This window comes from Chiloscyllium punctatum, chromosome 36 (assembly GCF_047496795.1).
Source record: "Chiloscyllium punctatum isolate Juve2018m chromosome 36, sChiPun1.3, whole genome shotgun sequence".
NCBI lineage: Eukaryota > Metazoa > Chordata > Chondrichthyes > Orectolobiformes > Hemiscylliidae > Chiloscyllium > Chiloscyllium punctatum.
The window spans coordinates 19,662,957-19,685,301 of record NC_092774.1 but is presented as its reverse complement, the minus strand read 5'-3'; the positions used below and the strand labels follow the sequence as shown (position 1 = coordinate 19,685,301).

Here is a 22,345-nt window from a genome sequence, read left to right as displayed (position 1 = left end):
TTTGTTGACTTACACCAACTGAAAGGAAAGGGAGTGATACAGACTCTGGAAACGTAGTCCAGGTCTGTGTCTCAATTGGCAAAATAGACAGGCAGGAGGCTGGAAGGACACAGCAAACCAGGCAGCATCAGGAAGTGGAGAAGTTGACGTTTTGGGTGTAACCCTTCTTCAGGACTGGGGATAGGTGCTGGGGCCCAACGTGTGGATAGGTGAAGATAGGGAGAGGGTCCGGCCTGATTAATCATTGGGTGGAAGAAATCAGGTTGGTTGCAGGAAGGAGTGGGAGTGAGGGGCACGGGGCTGAGAAGGGAGTCGGGGGATGGAAAGGGAGGTTATTTGAAATTGGAGAACTTGATGTTGGGTCCTGTAGGCTGCCCGGGCGGAAGATGGGATGTTGTTCCCCCAATTTGCAGTTTGCTTCATTGTGGCAATAGAGGAAGGCTAAGATGTTCTTGTCAGAAAGGGAGTGGGAAGGGGAATTAAAATGAGTGGTGACTGGGAGGTCTGGTCAGCCTCTCGGACCCAGCTGTGATGCTCACCAATCCGTTCCCCAAGTTTACGCTCAGTCTCCCCGAAGTAGAGAAGACCACAATTTACAAACACGTGGCAAATGCAGTATCTCAATGTGAAGTTATAGCCTTTGCTATGATAAAAAAGCAGAAAGACAGTGTATTGTTTAAATGGTGATACTTTGGGATGTGGAGAAAGTGAGAACTGCAGATGCTGGAGATTAGAGGCAACGTGTGGTGCTAGAAAAAGGCAGTAGGTCAGGCAACATCTGAGGACCTTGAGAGTTGACATTTCGGTCCCGAGCACTTCATCAGGAATGATGTGTGGATGGACAAAGGGTCTGATTCTGTGCTGTATGACTCTAATCATCTTCGGGGAGAGCAGAAGGGTGATTGTGAAGGTTGGAGTTTAAGAGGAGCTTTCAAAGATGTTTGCCCTTAATGGGAGCAGAAGAAGTTACAATGAAATCTTGCATTTGTGAGACAGCAACTGAGTGTGAGTGAGTAAATCCGAGGTTTTGGTGCAAAGTGGGAATTCATTGCACTGTGAGGATGAAGCTCTACCTATTGAGTCATTTCTGCTGGTGAATGAAACCAGACTCAAGATTAGGAGGAGTAAATTTAGGACAGGGATGAGGAGGAACTGCTTTTCCTGGAGTGTAGTGAATCTATGGAATTCTCTGCCCCTGGAAGCAGTGGAGGCAGCTTCATTAAGTATATTCAAGACACAGTTGGATAGGTTTTTGCATGGTAGGGGAATTAAAGGTAGTTGGGACAATGCAAGGAGGAGGATCTCAGATGATGAGTAGATTAGCCATGATCTTAATGAATAGCGGAGCAGGTTGGATGGGCCAAATGGCCTTCTCCTGCTTCTATTACAATGTAACTGTAACCCTGCATTTCCCACGGCTAAACCACCTAACCTGCACATCCGTCATCATTATAGGCAATTTAGCATGGCCAATCCAAATCAAGGCCGGTGAGCAGTGAGGTGATGTGGGAAATGAATATTAGAGAAAGGGACAAGGAGAGTAAATGTACCAGCAATCAAAACTGGATTCTAAAGATCACAAAAACTGAAACGGTGAGTCTGAATGTGTGCTGCATTGTAACAAAATTGAATGAATTAACTGCACACATTGAAGTGAATAATTATGGTCTGAGACTCCTTACAGAGACATGACTTTAGGATGGCAAGGATTAGATTCTGTATATTGAGGGTGTTGTCTCTGGGAAGCTTGGTAAAGGTAAAGGGTTGGCACTGCTAACCTGCAACCCATTTGTAAAGATGAAAGCCTTAACAATCCAGGTTTGTTCAATGGATCATTTCAGTAGCAGGTCACTGTCATGTTTTTCCATAAATTCTGTGTCTTATTATTTTATTCACCACAACCACTTGATGAAGGAACAGTGCTCCAAAAGCTAGTGCTTCTAAATAAACCTGTTGGACTATAATGTGGTGTTGTGATTTTTAACTTTGTCCAGGTTAGGGGGGAAATTGCTATGCTAAATTACCCATAGTGCCCAGGGATGTGCAGGTTAGGTGTGATAGTCAGGGAGTCGAGCAACAGGTGAAGGGGAATAGATGTGGGTGGGTTACCCTTCGGAGGGTCAGTGTGGACTCGTCGGGCCGAGTGGCCTGCTTCCACACTGTGGGGATTCTGTGAAGGGAAGGAATTCCTGCAAACTGTGCAGGGCAGTGCAGGCTAGCCAGCCGGCCGGCCGCGCCCCACCCCTTCCTCTCGCCCCTTTTCCCATTCCCTACCCCACCCCTGACCCATTGAAGGTGTCACAACGTGGTAGTGGCCCTGTCAGTTTGCATGAAACTCCCTCCCTCTGGGCAATTCTTCATCGTGTGGTGTGTGTGTGTGTGTGTGGGGGATGGGAGGGGGGAGGTGCGTGGTGAGTGGGGGGATGGTGGGGGAGGGGAATATGTTCACTTGTGCCAACTGGAGTGAATCCAAGGAGGCAGCAGACTCTGCAAACTCAGGTATGTCTCTTAATTACCCGGGAGAGGAGGGACAGAAGGATGGGGTGGAGCTGCTTTCCCCATCGCGCCAGAGTCTGAGACTTTGATAAAATCATGAGGGGTATGGATAGGGTAAATAGACAAGGTCTTTCCATTGGGATGGGAGAGTCCCAAACTGGAGGGTCATAGATTCAGGGTGAGGGCAGTGGGGAGATGTAAAAGAGACCTCGGGCAACTTTTTCATGAAGAGGGTGGTGCGTTTATGGAATGAGCTGTCAGAGGAAGTGGTGGGGGCTGGTACAATTCCTGGAGTTAAAAGGCATCTGGAAAGGTGTATGAATACAAAGGGTTCAGATGGGTCAGGGCGAAGTGATGGTAAATGCGACTGGCGTCATAGAGATGTACAGCACGGAAACAGACCCTTCGATCCAACTCGTCCTTGCAGACCAGATAGCCAACTCAATTTAGTCCCAGCTGTCATCACCCGGCCCATATAGGGGCCAAGTGATGGCAAATGTGACTAGATTAATTTAGGATATCTGGTCAGCTGAGGCAGATTGGGCCAAAGGGCCTGTTTCTGTGCTGTGTGACTCTAATTGTCTTCGGTGAAAGCAGAAGTGTGGTTGTGAAGGCTGGAGTTTCAGGGCATGTTTTGCCCTGACTGGAAGCAGAAGAGTTTGACTGAAGTGTATTTGTGGTATTGCCTTGGTGTCTCATTTTGCTCCCACCTTCTCGGGGTCATTAACCATTTTGTGTCTTGTCCTTCCTCAAGAAGCTGCATTGTAGCTGAATTGACACTTTTTTTTGCTTCCCAAAATCAGACCTGCTCACTCTCAGCAGGATCCCAGTGTTGTGAAAGATATTAACTTTCAGGTGGAGGTATCCAAAATTCACAGAGATGTCAGTCTTGATGTTTTTGGTTTTCTGCCCCTGTAAGATCCTGAATCAGCAACTTCAGGGGAATTAGTTAGAGCGGAGTGAGAACAGAGGGGAAGGGAGAGTGGGATGGTGCTTTCAATTTTGTGGAACAACAAAAGAACAGAATATTCTGCAGAAAGTAGAATTGCTTGTTCAGAATTTCTACCCTACACTGATAGTGATAATTTTTGTAATCCCTTTTTACAGAGTATTTGAAGATCTGAAGTTGGAAGATTCAAAATCAACAGATGAAGGTCTTATGCCCAAATCATTGACTCTCCTGCTCCTCGGATGCTGCCTGACCTGCTGTGATTTTCCAGCGCCACACTTTTAGACTCTGACTCTCCAGTGTCTGCAGTCCTCACTTTAACGTCAATGTCTGACAGTCTCTCAATCCATCGGGACCGCAACGGTTTTCAACTCTGATTCTGTGAGAAGGAGCAAAGCTTTTTGGTTCCTGTTTGCGTATGTTTTCAGCATCAGTGGGACTGGATGAGAGACCCTACTGTTGCAGTGCACTGAGTGTGGAGCCTGAAACAGTTATACGGCCTGGGAAGAGGAATTGACGGCAGGGTGGGGCTGTATGCGTGTTTGTGTGTAACTGAAGCTTTAGTCATGGATAAACCGGAGAAATCCCACCTTTTGGAGAAACGATGGAAGTGTGATGACTGCAGGAAAAGCTTCTGTTTCCCATCTACCCTGGACTCTCATCGGCGCAGCCACACCGGGGAGAGGCTGTTCCCCTGCCCAGAGTGCGGGAAGGCCTTCAGCAATTCCTCCAACCTGCTGAGGCATTAGCAGGTCCACACGGGGGAGAGGCCCTTAAGCTGCCCCAAGTGCGGGAAGGCCTTCAGTAATTCCTCCGCCCTGCTGACCCACCGACGGGTTCACACGGGGGAGAGGCCGTTCACCTGCTGTCTGTGCAAGAAGGCTTACACCTGCTCTTCCGACCTGCGGAGGCACCAGCGAGTTCACCTGGAGGGGAATTGAAACTGTGATGGCCAAGTTGCATCCTTTACCCGGTCTGGCCTACACATGACTCCAGGTCTACAGCAGTGTGGTTGACTCTACACTGCCCCACCCCTCCTCGCTCGGCAAATGAGAGGGGAGAAACTTACTTGGAGACAGAGTATGGATTGAAATTGCTGAGTGAGGAGGCAACACATCCTCCTGGTTATAGCTGTACCAAGGATCCAATTACAAAGGGACGACTGGGTGCTAACCAATAGTAAAGAACGTGGGGTGGTGTGGGGGGTTTGGCGGGGGGAGTGTATGTACTTTCAACTTGAGCTGTTTAAAAAGCAGCTACTTTCTCTCTGCCTTTTTGCAGGGGGATCTGAAGCTGTAACAAAGTTGCGTTGCAATAAAGGTTACCTGAATTTACCCCCTGGCTCAGACTCTCATTGAAAGCTTTGAGCTCCAAGCGGTTTTTGTTTTAAAGCTGATCAGTTCTTTCAGCCTCCTGCACTAAGCTTCCAATGTTGTCTGTCAGATGGAGCAGTGAATGAGGAGCCAGTATCATTAGAAATTGTAAGTTTTTCAGGATTGTAGAGTGCATCATTTCCTCGGCATTGTAAAGTTTCCTGGCAGCATCGGGAGGTGTGGGCTGTGTTCAATGGAAACGAGGTGGAGGAGCAGGTGGGGGACTGGCCTGGATGAAGTTAAAAATCCCACAACACCAGGTTATAGTCCAACAGGTTTATTTGGAAGCACTAGCTTTCGGAGTGCTGCTCCTTCACCGGGTAGCTGTGGAGCCCGATCAAAAGTCACAGAATTGATAGCAAAAGCTCACAGTGTCATGCAACTGAAAGGATATATTGAACAAACCTAGATTGCTGTTAAGTCTTCCATCTTTGAGAATGGATTGCAGGTTTTGGTTCATTTATATGTAAATCCCAGAACATCTTTTAAGCTACGTGCTTGAGACGACTTAAGGTTTTATTTTAAAAAGGCTGACAGCTCAGACAATGCATTAAAGGTATGAGGTTCGAGTCTGTCATACCCCAATCTTGGATCAGACTGGTTCCAGTTCCAAAGTAGGAATTTATAAAATATTACACGGATTGACTGCCTGCAGTTTCTGCACATTTTGAGCAAAGTAGAATGTATCTGCAAACATAATTCTGCCAATTCAAATTCACTTCTTAGAGTTATTTGTGTGTGTGCATGTGAGTTTGTGTGCATGCTTGGTAAAGAGTATAAGCCTGTGAGAGTGTTGGGGGGTGTATGTGTGTGTATATATGTATGAGAGAGGTATGAATAAAAGCAAGGGGTTGCATTTTGCTGAAACAAGGAAGGGTGGACCTATACAGGTAGTGGTAGGGCCTTGAGTCTTGTTGGAGAACAGAGACATGGGAGGATTCAGGTGCATAGCTGCATCACTGGGAGACAGGGTGGTCAAGAAGGTGTTTAGCACACTTGCCTTCACTGTTCACCCCATTGAGTATTGGAGTTGGGACATCATGTTGAGCTTGTACAGGATGTTGGTGAGGCCACTTGGAGAGGACTGAGTACAGTTCTGGTGGCCCTGTAATAGGAAGAATACTATTAGAGAGGGTTTAATAAAGATTTACCAGGACATTGCCAGCACTGGAGGGTTTGAGTTATAAGGAGAGACTGGGACACTTTTCACTGAAGTGCAGGAGGTTGAGTGGTGATGTCATTGAGATTTATAAAATCATGAAGAGTGGAGGTAAGGTGAATAGCAAAGGGCTCTTCCTTAGTGTAGAGGTGCTCAAAACGAGGAGGTATATTTTTTTAAAGTGAGGGGAGAGAGATTTAAAAGGAGCCTGAGGGACAAACATTTTGGTACAGGGTGGTTTGCATATGGAATTAACTTGCTGAGGAAGTGGTAGATGCAGGGACAGTTACAACATTGAAACGACATTCAGATGGGTACATGAATATAAAGGTTTAGAGGGATATGGGCCAAATGTAAGTAAGTGGGACTAGTTTAGTTTGGGAATCCTGGTCGGCATGGACGAGTTGAACCGAAGGGTCTGTTTCTGTGCTGTCTACCTCTCTGAACCAGAAGTGATCTTATTGAAACCAGTAGAATTCTGAAAGGGGCTTGACAGGATAGATGCCGATAAAATGCTCCTTTGTGGTGGGAGTCATAGAATCCCAACAATGTGGAAGCAGGCCACTCAGCCCATCTATTCCACACTGGCCCTCTGAAGAGCATCCCACCCATACCTAACCCATTTCTCTGTATTTCCCATGGCTAATCTATCCTAACTTGCACATCCCAGGACACTATGGGTAATTTAGCACTGCCAATCCACCCTAAGCTACACCCTAAAATACAGAAGAGGAAGTGTTGGATGTCTTGAAAAATAAAGGTGGATAAATCCCCAGGACCTGATCCGGTGTAGCCTAGAGCTCCGTGGGAAGCTAGAGAAGTGATTGCTGGGCCTCTTGCTGAGATATTATCATCAATAGTCACAGGTGAGGTGCCGGAAGACTGGAGCTTGGCCAACATGGTTCCACTGTTTAAGAAGGGTGGGAGTCCAGTAAGCCTGGTGTCATTGGTGGGCAAGTTGTTGGAGGGAGTCCTGAGGGACAGGATGTACATGTATTTGGAAAGGCAAGGACTGATTAGGGATAGTCAACATGACACTGTGTGTGGGATATCATGTCTCACAAACTTGATTGAGTTTTTCTGAAGAAGTAACAAAGAGGATAGATGAGGGCAGAGCTGTCGATGTGATCTATATGGACTTCAGTAAGGCATTCAACAAAGTTCTCCATGGGAGACTGATTAGCAAGGTTAGATCTCATTGAATACAGGGAGAACTAGCCATTTGGATACAGAACTGGCTCAAAGGTAGAAGACAGAGGGTGATGGTGGAGGGTTGTTTTCAGACTGGAGACCTGTGACCAGTGGAGTGTCACAAGGATCGGTGCTGGGCCCTCTACTTTTTGTCATTTACATTAATGATTTGGATGTGAGCATAAGAGGTACGGTTCGTAAATTTGCAGATGACACCAAAATTGGAGGTGTCGTGGACAGCGAAGAGGGTTACCTCAGATTACAACAGGATCTTGACCCGATGGGCTAATGGGCTGAGAAGTGGCAGATGGAGTTTAATTCAGATAAATGCGAGGTGCTGCATTTTGGGAAAACAAATCTTAGCAGGACTTATACACTAAATGGTAAGGTCCTCGGGAGTGTTGTTGAACAAAGAGACCTTGGAGTGCAGGTTCATAGCTCCTTGAAAGTGGAGTCGCAGGTCGATAGGATAGTGAAGAAGGCGTTTGGTATGCTTTCCTTTATTGGTCAGAGTATTGAATACAGGAGTTGGGAGGTCATGTTGTGGCTGTACAGGACATTGGTAGGCCACTGTTGGAATATTGCATGCAATTCTGGTCTCCTTCCTATCGGAAAGATGTTGTGAAACTTGAAAGGGTTCAGAAAAGATTTACAAGGATGTTGCCAGGGTTGGAGGGTTTGAGCTACAGGGAGAGGCTGAACAGTCTGGGGCTGTTTTCCCTGGAGCGTCGGAGGCTGGGGGTGACCTTCTATAGGTTTATAAAATCATGAGGGGCATGGATAGGATAGATAGACAAAGTCTATTCCCTGGGGTCGGGGAGTCCAGAACTAGAGGGCATAGTTTTAGGGTGAGAGGGGAAAGATATAAAAGAGCCCTAAGGGGCAACTTTTTCATGCAGAGGGTGGTACGTGTATGGAATGAGCTGCCAGAGGGTGGAGGCTGGTACAATTGCAACATTTAAGAGGCATTTGGATGGGTATATGAATAGGAAGGGTTTGGAAGGATATGGGCCGGGTGCTGGCAGCTGGGACTAGATTCGATTGGGATATCTGGTCGGCATGGACGGGTTGGACCAAAGGGTCTGTTTCTATGCTGTACATCTCTATGACTCTAAAAGCAAGTTGTAGACAAGTAAAAAGGCCCACCAGGCAAGGAGGTGGTTAACAACCTAAGGGCATCCCTCTTAAACCATGCAAGTAGTTTGTTAACAAATTAAACATGCTTCAGCTCTTTTCCTATCTGCTTTCTGGAAATCTGGGTGACACCAGGTTTGTAATACAGTATTAACCATTCCCTCCTTGCCCACGTGTGTACAATACTGCACATAATCAATTGAAAAAGGCAGAGGCAAAGAAGGAACACAAAGTAGTCCATCAGGGGTCACCCACATTTCGGTTTGAGTATCGAGGGAGTACCCTGTTTGAGGCCATAGTTTGTGCTGCTCAGCAGGGGGCGCACCCTGTGATTTCAGTCCCATACCCAGGCCTGGCATTTCTATCCCCATATTGTCTCTGTCGGGGTTTTGCTGGGGACCCAATGGGACCAGAGGTTTGAGGTGTCAGGCTGCCCGCTTGGCAGCAGCATCCATCTGCTCATTCCTTTGGAGACTGTATCCATTGCCTTGGCATGAGCTGAACATCTTGATAGCTGCCAGATTGATTGGACAAAACAGCATTAGTGTTCGTCTGCCCCATGGGGGTTAAAAATCCTCTCCGTTCCCACAAGTCTCTGTAATCATGGGTCACACCAAAAGCACAGTGAGAGTTGAAGATCTCAACCCCCGGGAGGGGTCTCTCAGTTCCGAGATCGGTCAAATGAACACTAGGATTATGGTCTGCTTCAGCAAGGTTTCACACTTTAATTTGTAACGGCCGGGCAAAGATTTGTCCAGCAACACAGATATTAAAAGATTCTGTGTTCCTTGGAGAAACTGTGTGATTAACTTGGAATAAAATATCAATTTTCATATGTTTTTTAAGAGACAGTACAGCCTTAATTACAGAATAATCCAATAAAATGTAATAAAGTTACATAGTGGACAACAGATTAGATTACTTACAGTGTGGAAACAGGCCCTTCGGCCCAACAAGTCCACACCGCACCCGCCGAAGCGCAACCCCTACATCTACCCCTTACCTAACACTACGGGCAGTTTAGCATGGCCAATTCACCTGACCTGCACATCTTTGGAGTGTGGGAGGAAACCGGAGCACCCGGAGGAAACCCACGCAGACACGGGGAGAACGTGCAAACTCCACACAGTCAGTCGCCTGAGGCGGGAATTGAACCCAGGTGTCTGGCGCTGTGAGGCAGCAGTGCTAACCACTGTGCCACCGTGCTGCCCACGAACCCAATGATATTTCCTGGGAACAATGTCCTTATACTTGTGCTTCAAGGTTAGCTAGGATGGTTAGTAATGTCTTAATTAGATCCATACAATGAAGAAGGCATTGTTTGCTTAATCTGCAATTCAGTTAGCTCAGGAATGCAGAAATGCAGCTTTTAGCCATTTTAAACATAGTGTTAATTTGCAGCCTGAAGCCTACATTACTTTATATTGAGATGCTATTTTGAGGTTATTAAAAGCTCCTGACAAGAGGCTAAATCTAGGTATTAGATCCTCATCTGGTGTGGACCTGCTCTGTCACTCAAAAGAAAACTAAATTTACAATTTAAAGCCATACGTGCTATTCTGCTAAATTAATCCAGCTGATTTGTTTTTGTTTAAATATGTGAAAACCTCGAACAGTTCTTCCAGTTAATCACTGGATATTCAAATTTCTCTTCAAAATTAAAGGTCATCACAAAACTGGGTGTCATTGTGGGATTTGGAATCTGGAGGGTGTGCTTGTGAAGTTTGAATGAACAATATTTCAAAGTGAATGTTATCGTGTTCAGTATTAAGACTTTCTGGAGATGAAAAATTTGCCCTTGTGTGTTTTGCAACACTTAACCAAGGTCAGTTCTATAGAATATGCAGACAGGTTGATGTGAGAGTTGAGAGCTGGGGCAAACATCAGGAATAATGGAGGCAGGAGAACAGCAATTAGAGTTAGAAAGTTAGCCAAAAATATAAAAACAGGAAGGAAAGTTTCATCACTTTGTTTACTTTTTTAAGAAAAGCTAAGTGTTGGTTCTGTAAAAAATGAGTCTGGGGATTCAATAACGGAGGATAAAGAGATGGTCGGTGAATTAAAAAGAGCTTGAATCTGTCTTCACTAGAGAGGATACAAGTAACAGCCTGGAACTAGCTGGAAATCAGGAATTGAAAGGGAAGGAGGAACTGAAGACAATTACAATTACCAGGGAAGTAGTACTGAGTAAACTGTTGGAACTACAAGCTCACAAGTCCCAGGGGTCCAAAGGATTTCATTCTAGACCCTGAAAGAAAAACTAGCTGGTGATATAGTTAATGCATTGGTTTAATTTTCCAAACGTCATTAGTTTCAGGGAAGGTTTCTGTAGATTGGAAAACTCCTTTCTTCAAAAAGGGAGACCGAGAACAGGAAACTGCAGACCATTTACCTTAACATATGTCATAGGGAAAATGTTCAAAGCTATGATTAAAGATGTGATGACAGGGCACTTGTACAAGTTCAAGGTAATCAGGCAGTGTGAATGTGTTTTTGTCAATGGGAAATAATGTTGTAATAATGTTTTGAAGAACTGCCTCTCCCACCTGTGACTGAGCTGATAAATCTCATGGACCGACAGGGAATGGAATCCGTTAGCACAGTCCCCGCATTTCTACGACTTCTCTGTCGTTCTGGTGTCCTTTTGGCTCCCTGTTTCTGATGAACAATTGAAACTGTGATCACACTCAGGAAATGTGTGCAGTTACTCCCTGCTGCGAATACTATAATGTTACTTCAGTCTGTGTAACTGGTTACAGCTCCATCCCATAGACAGCTCATTGGGGCACACTCCCTCTCAACAAGGACAAAAGACATACAAAAGTGGAGTAACCAGACAAAACGCAGAAGCAATAAAATGTCGAACCACAGGGGAAAAAAAAATTGTGGCTCTACCCCTTTTTTTCCCTGTTGGCATTTGGACACTTCAAATCTGTCAATAACAGCAGCAGCCTCAAAGAGCATACTGCGCATGTTTTCCGGTGTCAGCAACGCAGTACGCCTGCTCGCTGGTGTCAGCAAAAACTGGTGCGCATGCTAATCGCTATCGGCAAATAAGACGCGAGACCTTCTTTTGATTGACCAATAGGGAGCACAGGAGGACCGGAAGGACGTTGGTCCTCCTGCCAATCAGAGTCACCCCATTGTCTGAATGCGGAAGTTGGACCATGAGGTTCTGAAGCTGCTGCTGCTCGTGTCTGAATGAATATTGAGCTTCATCCCAGACTGCAAATTCCTCCCTCTGTCCATTATCTGGGAGTACGGCACTCTCTTCTCTTGTCACCTTTTCCATTTATTTTTTTCATTCTGGGATTCAGTTGTTGACTTGCAGCAACTAAAAGGAAAGGGAGTGTGTCGGGATGCGGACAGACTCTGGAAACGTTGCTCCAGGTCTGTGTCTCAATTGGCAAGATACATAGGTAGGAGGCTGGAAGAACACAACAAGTCAGGCAGTATCAGGAGGTGGAGAAGTCAACGTTTCGGGTGTAACCCTTCTTCAGGATTGGGGATGGGTGCAGGGGGCGATGCAGATAAAGGGTGTGCTGGGTGGTGAAGTGGGCACAGGTGGAGACAGGTAGAGGGTTCGACCTAGGCAAAAGGGAGGACTGCAGATGATGGAAACCAGAGTTTAGATCAGAGTGGTGCTGGAAAAGCACAGCAGGTCAGGCAGCATCCGAGGGGCAGGAAAATCGACGTTTTGGGCAAAAGCCCTTCATCAGGAATTTCCCCAGGGTTGGGGAGTCCAAAGCTAGAGGACATATGTTTGAGGTGAGAGGGGAATGATTTAAAAGAGACATGAAGGACAACTTTTTCACATAGACAGTTGTACATGCGTGGAACGAGCTGCCAGAGGAATTGGTGGAGGCTGGTACGATTATATTTAAAATGCATCTGGCTGGGTACATGAATCGGGATGGTTTGGAGCCGTGTGGGTCACATGCTGGCAAACGGGATTAGATTAATTTTGGATATCTGGTCATCACGGGCAAGTTGGGCCAAAGGGTCTGTTTCCATGCTGTATGACTCTTAATCGTCTTTGGTGAAAGCAGAAGTGTGGTTGTGAAGACTAGAGTTTCAGAGCAGCTTTCGAAGATGTTTTGCCCTTACTGGGAGCAGAAGAATACAATGAAATCTTGCATTTGTGAGAGAGCAACTGAGTAAAGGGAGTACATCTGCGATTTTGGTGGAAAATGGGAATTCATTGCACTGTGGGGTTGAAGCCCTACCCTATCCAGTTATTTCAGCTGGTGGATGAGACTCGGCAGTTCACACAGGCAGTCAATCCAGTAATATTTTGTAAATTCCACTTTGGAAATAGAACCAGTCTGATTCAAGATTGGGGTACAGACAGACTCTAACCTCACAGCTTTAATGCATTGTCTAAACTGAGATGACACCTTTTGTTATAAAACCTTGTTATCTCAAGAAAGTTTCTTACAGGAAGTTCTGGGATTTACATATTAATGATACCTGCAACCCATTCTGAAATATGAAAGGCTTAACAATCCAGGTTTGTTCAATATATCATTTCAGTGGCAGGACACCGTAATGTTTTTCTATAAATTCTGTACCTTATGATCTTATTCTCCACAACCACCTGATGAAGGAGCAGCACTCCAAATGCTGGTCCTTCCAAATAAACCTGTTGGACAATAACCTGGGTGTGTGTGATTTTTTTTAACATTGTCCAGGTTAGGTTGGATTGATCATGCTAAAGTACTCACAGTGCCCAGGGAGGTGCAGGTTTGTGTGAATTGGCTGTGCTAAATTACACATAGTGTCCAGGGATGTGCAACTTAGAATGGATTGGCCATGCTAAATTACCTATAGTTCCCAGGAATGTGCAGGTTAGGGTTAATTGGCTACGTCAAACTATCCAGAGTGAAGATCTAGACCCCTCTTAAGGGGCCTTTTGGTTCGCGATTGGTCTAAAGAATCAATGAAATGCAGTCTGTACAAAGCAAAGTTACCAGTTTAATAAGGCATCTTGACCCAATTCTGTCCAACAACACAGTGATTAAAGCTTCTGTGTTCCATGGTGAAGTTGTGCAATTACATTTGAAAATGACACGTTATTTATTTAGGTTTTTTAAGAGACAGTACAGCCTTAATTACAAGAAAAGACCAATCAAATGTAATAAGGTGACATGATTTAGAGCAGGTTAATCCAATGATATTTCCTGGGGACGGGGTCTTAATTACATAAATCATCATGCCATGGTAGCAGCTCAAGGTTAGTTCAAATGGTCAATTAATGTGTCCGTGTTCATTTTAAACAAACTCCATTGTCCTCTTATCTTTGGATTGTAGCTTAATTCTGCAAAACAGCAGGACAAGTTCACAGAGTTCAATCATTATTCTCAGCCATTTTGTTGTATTATTTTAAATTGAAAAGCCATTTTGTGGTTAGTAAAAATCTACATATACTTGTTGAGTCTGACAATACCCTAAATTCAAATTTTAGATCCTCACCTGAAGCATCAGAGTCTGAGGGGTGACCTGATAAACGTTTGTAAGAGGCATGGATATGGTGAATACCCAAGGTCTTTTCCCCAGGGTAAGGGAGTCCAAAGCTCGAGGGCATATGTTTGAGGTGAGAGGGGAATGATTTCAAAGGGACCTGAGGGGCAACTTCACACAGAGAGTGGTGCATGTATGGAACGAGCTGCCAGAGGGAGTAGTGACGGCTGGTACAATTACAACATTTAAAAAGCATCTGGATGGGGATATGAATAAGAAGGGTTCGGAGGGATATGGGGCACATGCAGACAAATTAGACTAGATTAATCAAATGTTGTCTGATTGTGTGCTGCATTGTAACTAAAGTGAATGAATTGACTGCACACACTGAAGTGAATAATTATGATCTGAGACTCCTTACAGAGACATGGCTTCAGGTTGACAAGGATTGGATCCTGAATATTGAGGGGATAGTCAAATGGGAAGCAAGGTAAAGGCAGAGAGTTGGCACTGCTCATCAAAGCACTATTCACAGGGTAGCCTGGTGTCAGCTTGGATTTCAGGTCCTGATTTCTCTGTCCTCTGATCTCCCTGTTCCCACAGAGTAAGATGTTGGTCTGTTCTCAGCTCTGCTGAATTTCTGCTGAAGCTTTGACCCCACCTTTACACCTTCCGGAACAATAAAACATTCAGTCAATCAAGCCCCAACCCACAATCCCCCAGCCTGTCAACCGACCAGGCACAGACCATAATCATAGCATGGAATCAAACAAGAAAAATGAAACAAAATTAAAAACTTATCGGTGCTCAGGCTTAATGTTTGTTCATTAGGAAGCAAAGCAGAAATAGGGGTCTCCCAGGATTTTTATACTGCTCTACTTGACGAATTATCTCTCCCTTACATCTTACCATTTGCACCCAGCTATGATTTACAACAATATTTACACCAACAGAAGCGAAGCATCTGTTATCAAATAGACGTAGAGATATACAGCACCGATACAGACATTTTCTCTCCCTCACGCACGCATGCGCACACATGTCCAATGGGGGTTGAATGTGTATTTGCAGAATCATGTTTGCAGATACATTTTATTGTGCATTTTTGCGCAAAATCTGCAAGCAGTCGGTACACGTAATATTTTTTAAATTCCACTTTGGAAGTGGAACCAGTTTGACTCAAGATTGGGATACAGACAGACTCTGGCCTCAATCCTTTTAATGCATTTTCTGAGCTGAGATGTCACTTTTTGTTATAAAACCTTAATTTATCTTGAGAAGATGGCTGACACCAAGTTCTGGGATTTACATATTATTGATACCTGAAACCTGTACTAAACGATGAAAGACTTAACAACCAGGCTTGTTCAACTTTGTCCAGGTGAGAGTGGATTGACCGTGCTAAGTTACCCATCGTGCCCAGGGAAGTAATGTCTTGATGGTGCCTTTCCCCCAACTTCCCATGTACGTTAACCATTTCATGCTAAAGTTGTTCCTCAAGAAGCTGCATTGCAGGCTCACCCTGAAATGACAGTTTATTTTGTTTCCCAAAATCTGACCTGCTCACTCTCTCGGCAGTATCCGAATGCTGTGAAAGATATTAACTTTCAGATGGAGGTATTCAAAATTCAGAGTAGTGATATTTTTGCTTTTCTGTCCCTATAAAATCCTGAATCAACACCTTCAGGAGAATGAGTGAGAGTGGAGTGGTGCTTTCAATTTCATGGAATAACAAAAGAACATTCCGCTGAATCGCTTGTTCTGAATTTCTACCCTGCACTGACAGGGAGGACTTTTGTGATCTCTTTTTATCAGAGTACTTGAAGATCTGAAGACTGAAGTTTCAAAATCAACAGATGAAAGGCCTACGCCCAAAACGTTGACTCTTCTGCACCTCGGATGCTGCCTGACCTCCTGTGCTTTTCCAGCGCTACACTTTTCAGCACTGACTCTCCAATGTCTGTAGTGGTCACTGCCTGAGTCACTCAATTCGTTGGGACTGCAACGATTTTCAGCTATGATTCTGTGATATTAACTTTCAGGCAGAGTTATCCAAAATGCTCTTCTGTTTCTGTACAATCCTGAATCAGAACATGCAGGAGGATTAGTTAGAGTGGAGTGAGAACAGAGGGGGAGAGAGAGTGGGATGGTGCTTTCAATTTTGTGGAACAACAAAAGAAAAGCATATTCCGCAGAAAGTTGAATTGCTTGTTCAGAATTTCTACCCTGCGCTGACAGTGAGGACTTTTGTAATCTGTTTTTGCAGAATATTTGAAGATCTGAAGGAGGAAGCTTCGAAACCAACAGATGAAAGCCTTATACCGGAAACATTGACTCTCCAGCGTCTGCAGTTCTCACTTTGACATCAATGTCTTGACAGTCACTCAATCCATCGGGACAGGCAACAATTTTCAACTATGATTCTGTGAGAAGGAGCAAAGGTTTTTGGGTCCCATTTAAGTATATTTTCAGTATCAGTGGGACTGGGATGAGAGACCCTACCATTGCAGTGCAGTGTGTGTGTGTGTGTGTGTGGAGCGTGTAACAACTATACGGCCTGGAAAGAGGAATTCACGGCAGAGAGGGCCTGTACACACGTTTGTATGTCACTGAAGTTTTGGCCATGGAGAAACCAGAGGAATGCCACTCTTTGGAGAAACCGTGGAAGTGTGCCAACTGTGGGAAAGGCTTTCGTGTCCCATCTGCCCTGGAGACTCATCAGCGTAGCCACACTGGGGGGGGGGGGGGGAAAGACCCTTCAGTTGCCCCAAGTGCAGAAAAGGCTTTACCCAGGCCTCTGCACTGCTGACCCACCAGCAAGATCCACACGGGGGAGAGGCCTTTCAGCTGCCCCGAATGTGGGAAGGCCTTCAGCGATTCCTCTTCCCTGCTGAGGCACCGATGGGTCCACACGGGGGAGGGACCATTCCCCTGCCCCGAGTGGGGGAAGGCCTTCAACAGTTCACCGTCCCTGCTGAGGCACCGACAGGTCCACACGGGGGAGAGGCCTTTCAGCTGCCCTGAGTGCGGGAAGGCCTTCAACAATTCGTCCAACCTGTTGAGGCACTGGCGGGTCCACACGGGGGAAGAGGCCATTCCCCTGCCCCCAAGTGCGGCAAGACCTTCACCCACTCCCTCCACCTGCAAAGCCACCAGCAAGTTCAGGAGCTATCGCAGGGGGATTGTAGGAGCGACGGCCGAGTACCAATATCGACTGGACTATCAACCAAGTTCCAGGGATCCCGGATTTGTATCCCGCTGTGGCAGATGGTGGAATTGGAATTTGGTCAGAAATCTGGAGTTTGGAATCTAACAGTGAAACCATTTTTTGGTGGGGGGGGGGGGGTGGTGAGAAAACCCCCATCTGATTCACTCAGTCATCCCAGTCTGGCCTATACGTGACTCCAGACCCACATCAGTGTGGTTGACTCTACACAGATGCCCCAACCCCCACCTCCTGGCAGATGGGCAGGGAGACACTTACTTGGAGACAGGGTGTGGGCTGAAATTGCTGAGTGAGGCAGTTGCGGGTTTTGGTACATTAATACTTAATCCCAGAGCTTTTTTAAATTCACATTCTCAAGGTGACATAAGGTCTTCTAAAATAGGTGACAGCTGGGTTCAGATATTGCATTAAAGGTGTGAACATTGAATCTGTATCCCAATCTTCAATCAGACCAGTTCTATTTCCAAAGTAGGAATTTATAAAATATTACATGGATTGATTTTCTGCAGATTGCTCAAAAAGTGCACAAAGTTGAATATATATGCAAATACAATTCTGCCAATACAAATTCACCCCATTGAGTTGTGTATGTGCACATGCATGCATGAGAGAGCATGTGTGTGCATGCGTCGAGTGTTTGCTTGGTACAATGAGTGTAATGGAGTATGAGCCTGTGTGTGTCAGAGAGAGTGTGTGTGTGTGTGGTTCGAGAGAGCAGATGTGTATGAGCAAGGTATGAATCAAAGCGAGGGGTTGTATTCTGCTAAAACAGGGAAGGGCAGGACTTGCACAGAATGATAGGGCCCTGGCTCATGTTGTGCAATAGAGAGGTGTGTGTGTGTGTGTGTGTGTGTGTGTGTGGGGGGGGGGGGGGTGGGGGGGTGGGGTTCAGTTCCATCGTTCTTTGGAAGTTGCATCACTGGTAGACAGGGTGGTTAAGAAGGCATTTAGCACCATTGCCTTCATTGTTCACACCATTGAGTACAAGGGTTGGGACATCATGTTCAGGTTGTACAGGATCTCCACACGGGTGTGGGCGGGGCCGGGGGTGGTGTGGGCGGGGCCGGGGGTGGTGTGGGCGGGGCCGGGGGCGGGGATGGGCGGGGCCCGGGAGCCTCACCGTCACCAAGTCACAGCCACCTCGCGCTACAATTGTTCATTCACAAAAACAAACTCTCCTGTCTCACTCTGCAGCTGCGGGGGGAGAACACATAACACATTTAAAGGGCTGAGCTACAAGTAACGGGGCATTTTTATATTTAAAACGATACATTGAAATCTAAGGAGACTTGGACATAATTAATGGTATATGGTAATATTTACAAAGCATGACCATATTGGAAATAGTGCAGCCACTTTGAAAAAGGGGTTTGAGGTGACCTTGAGATAGTTAATTTCTAAGAAAATAAGCAAGTTATTACGATTTGAAATGATCTTGAAGGGGTGATGTAACCAGTAAATGGCAAAGGTAATTGCAAAATTCTTGAAAAGAAAACGATTCCAGATATATGCGGATGCAAGGAAAATTCAACTAAAGAGCCATTATTAATTTTTTTGGACCAAACACTGTCCTTTTGAGAGATATAAATGGGAGCATCAATATTAAAGTAGAAATTCCTATTTTTGTTCTCCTCCCAAAGTCTCTGTCTTGTCAGAGTACAGTGCCATTATCTCTACTTAGTCTGTACCAAATTAAGAGCAGCCACAGTTGACATTTCTTTGGCAATTCTACATGTTGACTTTCTATCATCACAATCTCTTTGACGTTCTTGTAGGTGCCTAAATTAATCTTCAGATTGTTTCACAATTGAATAATGTTACTAGACTAAAAATTCACAACTTCACCAAGTGCCAAAACATTCTTTTTAGGCTATTTGGGCAGTAGCACTGACAAATGCAATATCAAAGAAATACAAAGTTTTGAAGAGGGTTACATACACTTAACCAAATACAATGGCAGTGCAGAGAATTTCAGAAAAAATGCAATAAATATTCACTTTTTAACCCCTTATTCAACTCATTCAAGAATTTCAAATTGAATTTGTGGTAATTCAAGAGCAAATGGCAACGTTCGTTTGTTAATAAACTCACCATAAATTGTGAAAGATCACTTTGATAAAAGTCACAATGTTGAATCCCAAACGGAGCAATTAAGTACAAAGTTACTTTCAACTATTTAATAAGACACTGCAAACTTTATTTCATATCCAAATTATAAAATGATTGTATTTTCATAAGATCTTTACTAAGGAAATATATTAAACAAAATAGCTTTCCTGGGTATCAATATTGACAACAGTTGTGCAGCTATTATTTGGCAATTGACCAACTAATTGAAATAATTTCAGAATAAATGAGCTGCTTCATTATTATACATTGAGATATTTTAATACCAATCACATGAAAAGGAAATTTTTGCCTTAAAGAGCCAAGTAAAGTTAAATAAAATAGAAAAGCATCTTACAGAATTCACTTCAAAGCATCTCTGGTGAATCACAAGAAGATGATGCTAAAACATTGTAAAGAATGTAGATATCTCAATTGTACCTTAAAAGAATATCTACTCTGCCTTGGACAAGAACAACTGAAAGTTTTTTTTTGTCTGATTGAAATCTACAATAGCCAAGCTTTAGAAAATCCATCACTGAGCCCAATCTGGAATAAATGCTTTTTTCCCCCCCAGGAAATCCTTTTCAGCTTTCAGCCTTCTCCAGCTACAATTAGCACGAAGGAAAGGTGAAGCTCAATGGGGAAAGGCTGAGTAATAGCATATCTAGGCTCTCACCCAAGTATTCTCCGAAGAAAAACATACATCTGGATGGGGACATGAATAGGAAGCATTCAGAGGGATATGGGCCAAATGCTGGCAAATGGGTCACTTGATTAATTTAGGATATCTGGTTGGCCTGGACTGAAGGGTTTGTTTCTGTGTGTCATTACAGACTCCTCTCGTCTGGGATCCCCATACCAGCTGTTATTTTCATGGAATAATCTGACAATTGTTGACTTCCATCAACCTCTTCCATCCGGAGAAATTTCCTCTCTCTGCAAAGTGTGGTTCACGTTGGCAAGTTCAATCCTCCTCCGGTCCTTAGGAACACACTCTATAATGCACAACGTTCTCAATACCTGTTTAATGTTCAGTGGGGAAACAACTTTCAGTCCAACAGTTAGACAGAATTCCTCAGAAATGTTTTTGGCAAATGCACTGCTCCCACGAGAGCTCGTGGGCCCAAAGTTCACATGCTTTTAACAGCTGTTTTTCTAATTTCCCCGCGCTCCCAGGATGCAGAATTTCAAAATTTCCTTGAATTTAAGGTGTTCCATTGTAGCATTTAATTATGATCCATTAAAAGCAGTATCCAGTCTCACCTGAGTGAGGAACTGACTGAACAAGCGAAATAACTTTTCTGTCTGCTCTTTAGATGTGACATCCTCCCCCTCTCTGTGTTGATGCAACAGGATTACCAGAGCTGGAAGTACCACTCTCTGAATACAATTGCTGATTGACAGTTTACTTGAACTGCTTAACGTAAGGATTTAAAAGCTGCTCGCCCGACCTCGCACAAAGTACAAAAAACAAACTGTTGACCCGTGCCTGCACAGAGGAGAAATTTCACTTGGAATAGATCACAAAATAAGAACTGTTACCAGTCCCACACCTCATGTGTTTCCCATGGACAAAGTTAAACATCACCCAACACCAGGTTATAGTCCAACAGGTTTGTTTGGAAGCACTAGCTTTCGGAGCACTGCTCCTTCATCAGGTAGTTGTGGAGAATGAGATCATGATCACAATTTATATCCAAAGGAGTCTAGCGTGACGGAAATGTGACACATCAACCAATTTTAGATTAAATCTTTCACCTTTCGAATGGGTTTCTGTTCTTTGCTATGTTAATCCCAGAATTTGATTTTAATTACCTTCTCAAGAATATCATTCAAATGTAGAGCTTTTCTAACAATAGGTGTGAATTCAGTCTGCGTCTGAATATTGATTCAGAGTGACATTTTTCTTAGAGAAAAGCTCTGCATTTAAATTTCATTTTTGAGGAGGTAATTTCTAGATTAGGGTGTAGAGGTTAGGGTGGATTGGCTGTGCTGAATTACCCATAATGACCAGGGATGTGCAATTTAGGGTGGATTGTCCACGGGAAATACAGAGGATGGGAATGGATATGGGTGAAACTCTTCAGAGGGCCAGAATAAAATAAATGGGCTGAATGGCCTGCTTCCACATTGTCGGGGGAGTCATAGAATCCCAACAAAGGAGCATTTTATCGGCATCTATCCTGTCAAGCCCCTTTCAGAATTCTACTGGTTTCAATAAGATCACTTCTGGTTCAGAGAGGTAGACAGCACAGAAACAGACCGTTCGGTTCAATTCATCCATGCCGATCAGGATTCCCAAACTAAACTAGTCCCACTTGCCTGTGTTTGGCCCATATCCCTCTAAACCTTTCTATGCATATACTCATCCAAATTCCACATGCAAACCACCCTCTGTCAAAACGTTGTCCCTCAGGTTCCTTTTAAATCTCTCTCCTCTCACTTTAAAGATATATGCCCCTGAGCCTTGACTTCCCCTACACTAAGGAAGAGCCCTTCGCTATTCACCTTCCCTCCATTCCTCATGATTTTATCAATCTCAATAATGTCACTCCTCAACCTCCTGTGCTCCAATAAATAAAGTCCAAATCTCTTCTTATAACTCAAACCATCTAGTCTTGGCAACCTCCTGGTAAATCTTTACCGAACCCTCTCTCATAGGAAGACTTCTCTTACAGGGTCACCAGAATCGTACTCCGTACTCTACAAGTGGCCTCACCAACATCCTGTACAACCTCAACATGATGTCCCAACTCCGAGACTCAGTGGGGTGAACAATGAAGGCAAGTATGCTTAATGTCTTCTTGACCACCCTGTCGAGCAGCGATGCAACTTTCAAAGAACTGTGTACCTGAACCCCACCCTGTCTCTCTTTTACAGCACAACAAAGGGTTGGACCCTTAATTGTTCATGGGCTTCCCTTCCTTGTTTTAGCCAAACGCAAGCCCTCGCTTTTAATAGTTCACTCATACACACGCTTTCTCTCAGACACCCACACATACACGCCCCCAACACTCTCTCAGCGTATACTCCATCACGCACTCACTTTACCAAACATGCGCAGACACTTACGTGCACTCTCATGCACAAACTCATCACTTTTTGGGCAAACTTGTATTGGCAGAAATATGTTTGCAGACACATTCTACTTTGCTCAAAAATGTGCAGAAACTGCAGGCAGTCAATCAGTGTAATATTTTATAAATTCCCAGTTTGAATCAGACTGGTTCTAGTTCCAAATTTGGGAT

General features: G+C 44.5%; 2 protein-coding genes across 2 annotated transcripts in view; one reads left to right on the top strand and one right to left on the bottom strand.

Annotated features, from left to right (window-relative positions):
• LOC140460860 (uncharacterized) overlaps positions 1-22,345 on the top strand; it is a 129,184-nt gene that overhangs the window by 57,831 nt on the left and 49,008 nt on the right. The window lies entirely within an intron of this gene.
• The window catches only part of LOC140460882 (uncharacterized), a 45,589-nt gene that overhangs the window by 19,130 nt on the left and 4,114 nt on the right, over positions 1-22,345 (bottom strand). The window contains 1 exon segment of the mRNA XM_072555589.1: positions 4,478-4,486. Coding sequence (XP_072411690.1) covers positions 4,478-4,486 — 9 coding nt within the window.